The 12,015-nt window shown below is 42.6% G+C and overlaps 1 protein-coding gene across 5 annotated transcripts in view; it reads left to right on the plus strand.

The window, feature by feature from the left end:
* LOC138960015 (chromodomain-helicase-DNA-binding protein 8-like) overlaps window positions 1-12,015 on the plus strand; it is a 116,165-nt gene that overhangs the window by 20,936 nt on the left and 83,214 nt on the right. For 4 of the 5 annotated variants that reach the window (XM_070331737.1, XM_070331758.1, XM_070331754.1 and 1 more), the window contains exons 4-6: window positions 9,075-9,841; window positions 10,567-10,678; window positions 11,383-11,514. In XM_070331737.1, the coding sequence (XP_070187838.1) occupies window positions 9,075-9,841; window positions 10,567-10,678; window positions 11,383-11,514 (1,011 nt within the window). Of the gene's footprint in view, window positions 1-2,839; window positions 3,078-9,074; window positions 9,842-10,566; window positions 10,679-11,382; window positions 11,515-12,015 lie in introns of those variants that run through there. The other variant, XM_070331764.1, reaches the window with a different exon arrangement.

Here is a 12,015-nt window from a genome sequence, read left to right on the forward strand (position 1 = left end):
GTTTCCGTTCTATTGAGATCATGAAATAATTTTGATTTTAATTTCAAAATGTCCATATGAACTTTTTGTGACTTTGGTGTCCACAACATACACTAAGCAAGACCCTGGAGACAGGGAGAAAGAAATGGAGACATTCCAAAAGTGTGTGTTCCGATTTTTGGTAGCGAGGTCCTTGTTGATAACTCCTTGTAATTCCCCTGGGTATAAGCAGAGAAAATTGGCATTCGGTTGTCTATTGCCTGCTTAATGAAGAACTAAGCATGGTACATCCGTCCTCACTTGAATTGTCCGTTATGCTAAGGTGTCCGCCGAAATAAGGGTCCGCTAGATGCAGGTTTTACTGTATTGCAAGCTTAAACAATTTAAACTCGTCTGTATTTGATGTCAAGGAAGGATCTTTTAAAGAAAAGTTTATCCGTATAGAGTATTATGGTTCCGTTTGTTTTAAACGAACTAAAATATTCTTATTATGTTAGTGTATTGAGTGTATCATTAATAGTTCAAGCATCAAAAGATCAAACTCATGTTTGTGCAAGTACAAAAATGTCCACTAGCTTGACAGGCTAGCACTAGCAGCCCTGAAAGTCCAACAAATTGTGTATTCACCTTTGGCTAGTGATTCTGAAAATGTACTAGGCAGAGAGCCAACTATACTAGCCAAACCAACAATTTGTTTCAGCAACTTCACTCGCATTTGGCAAGTAGATGAACATTTCTACTCGCCAGTTACATGTTCTACTTGACATGGCGAGTATTTTCTCGCAACTTTCAGGCCTGGCTAGTAACAATTTACTAGCCAAGAGAAATGTCTACTAGCCCAAAGCTTTTCCCATATTTTCTAAGTCCCCTTATCAGACCTCCAAAAATCTTATAAATTAGGTCTTGGGGGAGGTAGGGGTGAAGTGGAGGTCAATTTCCAAAGGCTACGAACAGCAAATGTGAAAAAGCAAGGTCTTCAAACTCAAAGGGACGGGTCTTAAATGGGGGGTCTTAAAAGGGGGGTCTTAAATGGGGGTTTCCATTGTAGCCAAACGAATCTAACAAAGAGGCCAACAAAAAAAAGTTTTAGCAACAGTTTTTTGCAATTAAACTAGAGTGAACAACTGAACAGTTGAAAACTGTGAACTGCCGTGTACTTGATACGTTGATAACAAAATAAAAAAGTGTTTATGGCCCAGCAAAGTTTATGATCGCCAGGGGCAAAACAGGAAGAAGAAGAGGGGGAACAAAAATGCATTTGATATAGATCAGAAATAAACATGGGAGGTTGTCTCTTTGCAAATTTTATATTTCCTTCAGTATGAAATTATCAGTTGTACTTCTGTTAGCTGTGTGGCTCATATGTAAACATTGCTCCAAAGCTGTACCTTTGCCATGTCCGGACACGCATAATATGTAAACAAAGGAAGAGATATGTGTCGTGTACATTGTTGTGTAGGCTGGATTGTTATAAACAAGCTTCAGCTTGCATAAAGCTTACATGGTGGAAAGACAGTTTTCAACTGATGGTAAAGTGCGTTTTGTGATTTTATTCCAGTATCAAATCGACTTCCACTGTTTAACACTGTTTCACTCTCAGTAGGGGTGAAACTGCTGACAGTGTGTATTGTGTAGTAAACAGCATAAACAAGAGCATGAGTATTCAAGAATTTGAATAGAAGCCCAGAGAATTTCACTTTATTGGTTATAAAATGTATTGCAATGGTCAAATTGTTAAATTTCAGGAGAATTCTGCTTTGCTATAAATGTACAGTCAACCTCCTCAAAGGCTCCCTGAATAACTTAACTCATTCTTAAAATTCGCCTTTTACATTACGACCACCTGTATGTAAAGACCACTCTTGGTTGGTACCTTGGCTGGTTGTCATAAACAGGGTTGACTGTATAATCTGTGTATCACTGTTAGATTCTATTATGTTCAAATTGAATTTGGTTGAAACCTTGACTAATTTGGATGAGTAGGCCAGACAAGAAAGTGAAGTTTTCAACAAAGTTAGTTGCCTCGACTTGAAAATTAGAACTAAACTTTTGTCATGGCATGAGTTTCATCAAAGATTTAGCATTTAGAGGAAAATATTGTTAAAAGAGGGACAGGAATAAGAAGAATAGTAAAAGAAGAAAAGAAGAAAAAAAGAGGAATATAAGGAAGGTTTTTGAGCATTGTTGGTGATCGCTGGTCAGATATTTAAATGTTATTTTGAATTTGAAGAGGACAAAATTAGACAAACAAACCTGAACAAAAACACACACATGCTTAAAACCGACCATAATATGAATCATTAGTGATGTACGGATTTCTAAAATGTGTACGTTAAAAAGTTGTAACAGCATCAACCGCAAGCGCTGCGAGCAACTCTTTATGCGTGGGGTTTGAAGAATTTCCGTTGGAGGGCAGGGAAGGTGGCTGCATGAATAAAGAAATGCGACTTGCTTGCGTGTCAGACAGGCACAAGTACTCAAAACGTTCTCTGGATTTTGTAATTGAAGTAGGGTGTGCCAGCAAGGGTCGGATGGGATGGTGTTTAGTAGGGCAGGAAGGAGTAGACTCAGTAGAATCCTCCTTTCCTGTTTCGCGCTGTGTTCGCTTTGTGTTGAAGTCCGCCGCATGTGTTCGTCATGACCTGTCTGATTTTAGTGATGTAGCGGAACATGAGCGTCCAGTCCATGAAGAATAATCAATAGTAAGGTGGAATGAAAGATCCGACGCTTGTGTACTAGCTGTGTTTCAAACGGCGGGGTCTCTCAAAACCCTCCCCACTCCTTTATGATCATGTGATAGACAGGCAGTGCCCGCCGTGTGTGTAGCGTGGGCCAGTCGAGCTTTCCCGAGTAGCGCTTTGTCACACAAGGGGAGATTCTGCGGCTATTTTTAGCGCCGCTGTGTTTGAGTTATCGTATCGTACACTGTGTGAGTGCGCTGGGATTTTTAATCAATTAGAGCCGAGAAAGAGTATGGTTAGTCAGAGGAAATGGCGAGCCCAGAGTGTGTTTTGAGAGTGAGGTCTTCACTATCAAATAATGTCAAGCGTTCCGTTTCCCAATCGTTGTTTCGGGGTCAAGGATTCGCTTCAGTGCAGGTAGGAAGCTGATCGGAAGTTTTCAGCCTTTTTTTTCTTTCTTTTCCCTCTCACCTCGAAGACCGAGCACGAAAGACAATTTTTCAACATGGCTGCCCCCACGCTTCACCAATCCCAATCCCATGCGCTCGCTTGAAATATTACTTTATTGAACAAAGGACATCGGTGCTGGGGCAGAACGGGTTGATGAGATATTCTTTCTCTTCGCGTACTTCGGAACATTATGGCAAGGTTTTGGTAAGGTTCTGGAAGTGCACCTCGGGATTCGACAGGATCCACATTGTCTGTGACCGCCGCGGGAAGCGATGTGCCTGCTAGTGGTAGTGGTACTGGCAGAATTTATGATCGCCATTCTTTCACGGCAGCGTCAGTTGAGACGGAGCTAAAATCGATTTATGAAAATGGAAACTAGTGCTGCGAATGCTAGTGCCATGTAGTGACAGCATGTTATTGATTAAAGAATGTCTCCCGACTGCTCACATTTACAGTCGGGTTTGTTTTCATTTTTTTACTGTCTCGCGCTTGGGTTGATGCAATTAAATTCCTTGCTGCATCCGAAAAGAAATTTGCTACACATTCTCTGACTTTAACCTTGACATCTGTCTTTACTCTTTAGTTCTTCAGGCCATATTTCTGTACATGGCAACTCTCAATGACTTGCTATTTACAGCTACACAGCATAGAGTTGTAATGGTGGAGGTGACATTATTTTGCTGATGTGAAAAGAAACTGAATGTCAACTACAACAAAACTCAAGTTTGCATTCGATCTGATCTTTTTACATTTAGTGAAGTTTTGACTAAATGTTTTAAGTTAACATAGAGGGGGAATCGAGACGAGGGTCGTGGTGTATGTGTGTGTGTGTGTGTGTGTGCGTGCGTGCGTGTAGAGCGATTCAGACCAAACTACTAGATCGATCTTTATGAAATTTGACATGAGAGTTTCTGGGTATGATATCCCCATACGTTTTTTTCATTTTTTTGATAAATGTCTTTGATGACGTCATATCCGGCTTTTCGTGAAAGTTGAGGCGGCACTGTCACGCCCTCATTTTTCAACCAAATTGGTTGAAATTTTGGTCAAGTAATCTTCGACGAAGCCCGGACTTCGGTATTGCATTTCAGCGTGGTGGCTTAAAAATTAATTAATGACTGGTCATTAAAAATCTGAAAATTGTAAAAAAATATTTTTTTTATAAAACGATCCAAATTTACGTTTATCTTATTCTGCATCATTTGCTGATTCCAAAAAACATATAAATATGTTATATTTGTATTAAAAACAAGCTCTGAAAATTAAATATATAAAAATTATTTTCAAAATTAAATTTTCCAAATCAATTTAAAAACACTTTCATCTTATTCCTTGTCGGTTTCTGATTCCAAAAACATATTGATATGATATGTTTGGATTAAAAACACGCTCAGAAAGTTAAAACGAAGAGAGGTACAGAAAAGCGTGCTATCCTTCTCAGCGCAACTACTAAACCGCTCTTCTTGTCAATTTCACTGCCTATGCCGTGAGCGGTGGACCGACGATGCTACGAGTATACGGTCTTGCTGCGTTGCATTGCGTTCAGTTTCATTCTGTGAGTTCGACAGCTACTTGACTAAATGTTGTATTTTCGCCTTGCGCGACTTGTTTTATGTTGGTTTAGAAAATTACATTCAGTGCAAAGTTTATTTCACAACTCTGGTGACTAATCATACATTAGTCATTAGTTATCACAGGGCTGATCAACATTTCATTATTTTAACATAAAAATTAAGAAAGATCCACGATTTTATTTTTTTACCAGTCACTGCACTTTGCACAATCCACAAGTGCAAGCTCACATGGAGTTCACGAGGGATGTCGTCTGTAAACTTTTGAATATTATTCTGATCTGAATTTTAGATCAGTACATCTGCTCCGGTTTGTTTGTAATAAAAAGACTAGTAGAATAGTAACTTATACAGTCGTTGACAGAGATCACAGTATACAGATAAAACTAGCAGAAGGTCTGTTTGTGTTTTTTATGAATGACTACCGTAGCAGCATAGTGTGGCTGAAACTTGAAACTACCATTAGACGGATCGTGTATTGTAAAAATCGGGATGTTATTCAAAGATCCTTGGTGTACTGTGCGCATAGACACTGGACTTGTTGGGGTGTGCTTAACAGCCACTGATGCATTTTCTTGTTTGGAAAAAATGATACTGTTTTAAAACATCAGGACACTTGGGAAGTTGTCTGATGAGTCTGACATTCTTGTAATGTGCGCATTTATTAATCACACTGAGAAGATTATTTATTCTGTATGTATGTTTGCTCTGGTGTTCCATAGCTTGATAATAATAACAAAATTGTCAAGTACTTTTTGAGTATTGATATTACTTAGTTATTACCAATGTTAGAACATGTATACTATTACTAACAGAAAGAGACAGGCCTGCCAAGTGCCCCTGCAAAGAAACGGTACTGCTTACTCCTCTGCCTGTTCCCTTCCCCTTCATTTTCTATTTTTTCCCCTGAGTTTATCACTATCATGATTTGAACAGCATTCCGTGTCTTCAGCCTCAGAGAAAGCACCGGTTCTTCTCACACAAACAATTACACATAACAGGAAACATAGGCTCAGACACAGTACACAGGCTCTATTAAACTTTAAAGCTACAGAAAAACTATTTTCCAGCTTAGGATTTTGTTTCCATCCTATATCTTCCCTGCTAAAAACACTCTGTTCGCAATTAATGGGGGTACCACAGTTTGAATTTTAGTTTAAAGCAGGAATCGTAGTTTTACAGGTGGGTTTTTTTCTACCTGGCTGCCTTTCTAGTTGTTAACTTGGTTAAAAAATAAAAGTGTTTCTAAAATCTGAATTCTTGTCCTCTGAATATGGGAATAACATTGGTAGATGTTAGAATGATGGAAGTGCTCTGCTGTGTGTTTGTGTATTGCATTATGATTAAGCACCTTACAAGTTGCAACCTGGTAGATTCTAGTTCCGTCCAGTGAAATGTTATTGTTATGTCGTTCAGTTGTGAGCAGTGGTTGAATTAATTTGACGTGTGGGCAGTGATCTGTTTGAAATGATTTGGCTAATCAGAACATGTTTTTGCAAACGGTGTCTGCAGAGCCCTTTGTGTGTTACTGACATGGCTTGCATATTTCAGAGGCTGATCTAAATGATATTTATACTGGCTGTCTAGTAGAGAAATCAATAATGCTGTTCAGATGCATCATGCCTTTACCTTTTTGTGTTGGACTTTACATGAACACAGCCATTGTAGCCTTATTTCACTGGAAAATCGATGTGACAGTGCAGAGGTTATGAAGCCCTACTGTAAATGTCATTTTACACAGATACACAGCTTTTAATCTGATGGGCAGAATAGACTGCAGCTTGTGAAAGTAATGGTTTCCATGGTTTCTTTGGATGATGGCTTTGAGGAGCAAATGTTGTGCCAGCAGGCATACACTGATACAGTGAATACAGTCTTCATGCACAGTATTGACCAGAAGGAGAGAGTTGTTTCTCCCCAGCTTCTGATTATCAGGTTATAAAATGATTTTAGCAGAGCCAAGTGCTGTTGAACAGAGAAAAGGGTCGCTGTTGGTTGTGTTTCTGCATACAGTGAAACTTGTTTAAGTACCAGCCTGTGTTACTCACTGGACTATGATTTTGTTTCTGTGAATAGAACAAGAGTATTTAAAGATGTGCTTGACCAAATTTTCTCAAGTCAAATGTATTTTGAAGATTTAAACACAAAGGGACCGCTGTGTGTTGTAGTGGGAAGGGCTAACGACTGTGCTAGAACTTGATGCTGGAAGGAGTGGATGCATCTAACACTGTTGTGACTTTTGAACAGATGAATAGTGACCTGATGTCACATAAAAGCAACTTTTCTCTTTTTTTAATCTTATGAACTTGACTTGATAAAATCACCGGCACGATTGGCCTAGTGGTAAGGCGTCCGCCCCGTGATCAGGAGGTCGTGGGTTCAAACCCCGGCCGGGTCATACCTAAGACTTTAAAATTGGCAATCTACTGGCTGCTCCGCCTGGCGTCTGGCATTATGGGGTTAGTGCTAGGACTGGTTGGTCCGGTGTCAGAATAATGTGACTGGGTGAGACATGAAGCCTGTGCTGCGACTTCTGTCTTGTGTGTGGCGCACGTTATATGTCAAAGCAGCACCGCCCTGATATGGCCCTTCGTGTTCGGCTGGGCGTTAAGCAAACAAACAAACAAACTTGATAAAATCGGTAATTATACTGTTCAAAAAAAGAAACGCATAGTTGCTACTTGCCAAATTTGTTTTATTTTTCGAAAAAATTAACAGAAAATCCAATATTTAGATTATTTGTTTGAAATTTGGTATGGACACAGTTGAATGCACACACAGTTCATTTGCATCTTCAAATCAATCAGTCAATCAATACGATTGGGTGCCGAGGCTGTCAAGTCAGTAGGGGGTGTGACTGCCTTGAGCAGCAACAACTGCCCGGCACCTTCTGGGCATGGACTGGATCAGATGCCGGATATCTTGCTGTGGGGTGGTGTCCCACTCCTCCTGAAGTGCCTGCAATAGATCGCGGTGATTTGCCGGCGCTTCTTCTCGCCTGCGCACACGTCTGTCCAATTCATCCCAGAGGTGTTCTATCGGGTTCATGTCTGGCGACATGGATGGCCAGGGAAGCACCTGGACATGGTGGTCGGTGAGGAACTGGGTGGTGAGTCGTGCTGTGTGCGGGCGAGCGTTGTCCTGCTGGAATATGGCATCCTGGTCAGCCAGAAGAGGAAGGGCGTGTGGGCGCAGAATTTCCTCCACGTATCGCTGGGCAGTTATGCGCCCTTGGACGTGCACCAGGGTGCTCCTTCCAGCGGTATTGATCGCCCCCCACACCATGACGCCTCCACCACCATGAACGGGTGCCTCATCCACACAGTTGGGCGCGTAACGTTCGTTTACTCTCCGGTAGACCCTCCTCCGACCATCATGTCGCTGGAGCAGGAAGTAGGACTCGTCGCTGAACCACACGTGTCTCCAGTGATTCCGGACGGTCCAGCGAAGGTGCTGGTTGCCCCACTGCACTCTGTTCTGGCGATGGCGGCGGGTGAGGACAGCTCCTCTGTGAGGTCTGCGAGCTCTCAAACCAGCTTCATGCAGGCGGTTCCGCACGGTCTGGTCCGATAATCGGTGTGGCCCGGGGAGAGCCTGGACAGAAGATGAGGCCGACAGGAAACGATTCCGGAGGTGGCGGAGCGGTATGAAGCGGTCGTGAGCAGCAGTTGTCGCCCTTGGTCTTCCCGCTCGTGGCAAGTCAGCAACGGAGCCAGTGGCTTGAAACCTGACCCACAGTCTACTGATGGTGCTCTGGGACACGTGGAAGTGCCTGGCGATTGCACTTTGACTTTGGCCTGCTTGTAAACGACCCAATGCAATTTGGCGGTCTTCTCTGCTCAATCGGGCCATCTTTCGTCGCTGAATTGTCGTCTGATTTCTTTGTGGCGAACAATCCGCTTTTATGGGTTTTGGAAGACATGGTGAGAGCTCAATATTCCCCGAGTTTCACGAGATTACACTGAAGCATGACGAGTGGTCATGCCAAATGAGCAATTTTGACATTGTAGCCACTGATAACGCATGCGTCACGTGCAGAGCTCACTTGTGGCAATGGACGAAAGGTCGACGACCAGATAAACATTTTCTGCAGTTTGGTGGATATCCTTGTAGCCATATAACTAAATTAACCAAATATTACAAGCTATGCGTTTCTTTTTTTGAACAGTATATGTGGTTTGGGAAGATATTCTGTTTCTATATGACTAGTTAAATCTTATACCTTTCAATACTGAGATATTTTAACATTTCTTAGCTGATTTAAGTGGATTTTTGTTTATCTGTGGTAGCTACCTTTTTAATTTTTATATCATGATGAAATGTATACTCTTGCACTTTGGCAAGCGAAATAAATGCACACGTTAACTTATAAATGATGTGTTATGTTTTGCAGAGCCCCACCTCCAGTACTCCAGGTGACGGCCTATCGGTGCATACTCCCCCCTCCCAGCCAATGGTGGTGCAGCAGGCAGCAGATTCCATGACGGACCCCGTCCAGATGACCCCTCCCATGCTCCACTCCACACCAATCATGGACAGACGGCCAGATGCTGACCTGTCCAAGGTCATGTCCTCCGACCCCTTGCCAGCCACCGTCACCGAGATCGCAGAAGCTCAGGAGGGACAAGGTGAAAAGCCCAAGAGGAAGCGTGAGCGCAAGCCGAAGGGTGATAAGACGCCCAAACCACCAAAAGAGCCCAAAGAGAAAAAGCCACGGACTCCAAAAACGCCCAAAGAGCCCAAGCCCCCCAAACCCCCGAAAGAGCCTAAAGCCCCCAAAACGCCACGCACACCCAAATCACCAAAGACTCCCAAGGAGCCCAAAGAACCGAAAGAGAGAAAGCCGCGTGTGCGAAAGCCGAAAAAGGCCAAAGAGGATGCCAACGAAAGTGTGAGTAGTGACCTGAATGTGACCCCCACAGACGCTGAAGCAGAGAAGGCGGAGGCGAGTGACCCCAGCCTTCCCACCACCACCACTCCAACCACCACCACTCCCACTACCACCACCCCCACCCCCGCAGCAGCAGCTGACGAGGAGGCTAAGGAGGGGGAGGTCAAGACTGACCCAGAGACGACACCCAAGAAGAGGGGGTCCAAGAAACCTAGGACGCCCAGGACTGTGGTGAAAGCCCTCAAGAAACCCTCCACAAAGAAACGAAAGTAAGTCGGCAACAAATGTTTTATTTAATGGTTTGGATAGCTATGGTTTCTAGGCAAACAAGAGTCAAATATTATGAATATGAACCTCAGTTGATGTAATTTTTTACAAAATTTTCCAAATTTCGTCTGATGTAAAACAGATGTTTTTTTATCCTCGAGTGTTTTATTATTTATGTAATAATGGACTTCACATGAGGGTTTGATTTAGGGGGGGGGGGGGGGGGTTATTTTAGTGGTTTAATTGCAATTTGATTGTTAAGTATGCCTGTTGTTCGAGAATAATCTACAACTGCAAGATTGTGGGGTATTGTATGTTGGAACTTGTTTGGTTGTCAAAGCCAGTTTCATGGTTGAAACTCTTCCGCCTCAGGGCGGAAATCCGCCAAATGAAATTGGTGGAATTCCTTATTTTAAAAATCTTTTTTTTTTGTTCGCCGGCGATCCGATCCGTATTTCCCCTTACACAGTGACCGGACATCGCTGAGTCTTTGTTTCACTGGGCGCGCGAATTATCGGACTACAGCTTGGCATTTGTTACCATGTTTAATGTGCAAATTTGTGTGTTTGAGATACCAGGATAGGCCTACTTTTACCCTTAAAAATCTGCACCCCACCAGGGCCCGGGCGGCCCCTGGACCCCGGCCTCATTTTCCTTATTTTCAATTCTGATCGGTTTCACCCATGCAGTTTTAATGAGAAATGATGTGTAGTGACTTGGATTGCAGGCCCCCAGCATCTCTCTTCCTCAAGAAAGGGAAGCGGAAGAGAGCAGGTTCAGACGGCTCGGACGTTGAAATCAACATCACCCCGCCAGGCTCTCCATCCAATGAGGCGGACGTGAGTACAGACCATCTTTGTGTACTTGTCACGATATTTCTTCCCTTGCTCATTAACCAGAAATTTCTTGCCTGTGTGGTTGAAGACCCCTTGGAGATAGCTGCGTCTTAGAGAAGCTAGGTGATTTCTAGAAGCTTGCTGTATTTTTTGCTGACAAAAACAGGTTTTTAACAATGAATATCATAAATTTAAAAAACAAAGGAATACTGTACTCACTGATACAAGAACGAGACAAGACGGTACGAATTTTCGCTTATGGAAGCTTCATCAGGAAAAACAAGAACACAAAAGACAACAAAAAGCAGACGCAACACGGAACGAACAAGGTTTGAAAGAAAATGGAGGGGAAACACGCAAAAAGGGGAAGGAACTCTAGGAACGGAAATGAATGAAAGGGGAGAGAAGTGGTTGGATGATGTCATGGGCACAGGCATACTAGACGAAAAGTGATACACATTCATAAAAAGGGGGGGGGGGGGAAGAGGGGGGGAGGGGAAACGAACGCACACTATGTTCTATTTGTGCGAAAATGTGATCTACATGTATTCCCCAAACATACTGTGGGCTGTACATTTTTCTGTACTCACTTTAAACTTCATCTCCACTCTCTCTCATTCTGCTATTTTGCTATTTTCTCGACACACATACATCTACCAACTGCTTTGATGTTTGACCTTCAAACATTGAAGTGTTCTTTTGATCAGAAGAGACGATCCTCCCGCAACACCGGCACCAAGAGAAAGAAATACATGGACGACATCGACCTGAACTTGTCAGACGATGACACAACCTTGGACCCTCTGGAGGGCCCCGACGGACCCGTTGCCATGAAGACGGTATGTCTGATTAGTGCATGTTTTGCTCTACTGTGGGGACGGAGGATGTGAAATCAAGACATACGGAGTCGGAACCAAGTGCTGGGTTTGACTGGTTGGATTAGAGATTTAAGTCGATACCCTTGTTTCGCAGTTTCTCCTGCACACCATCCAAGAAGTTGATTTACTTTGGTCAGAGCAGCAAAAGTGTTCATGGTTTCTTTTTGTTTGCAAAAATAGGTGTATTGTGGTAATCTGTTATGTAAAATATGTACAGTGTTGTAGGTGCTGTGTGTATTGTCTTTTTTATGGGATGGTGGTTAGGGTTTGCCGAATGTAAGAAAGACCACATTCTTGCGATGCAATAGAGATTTCTTGTGGCTTATAGTTATAGTTTTCATTTTGTCTGTACGGCAGCTTGTTAGTTGTTGCATAAGTATGTTATTTACTGATGTCTTGCGTACTTGGTTTGTAGTTTCTTGACATTGTCAAGGTTTTCAAGTTCATTTTTAAAACTTACTT

This window comes from Littorina saxatilis, linkage group LG1, assembly GCF_037325665.1.
Source record: "Littorina saxatilis isolate snail1 linkage group LG1, US_GU_Lsax_2.0, whole genome shotgun sequence".
Taxonomy (NCBI): Eukaryota; Metazoa; Mollusca; class Gastropoda; order Littorinimorpha; family Littorinidae; genus Littorina; species Littorina saxatilis.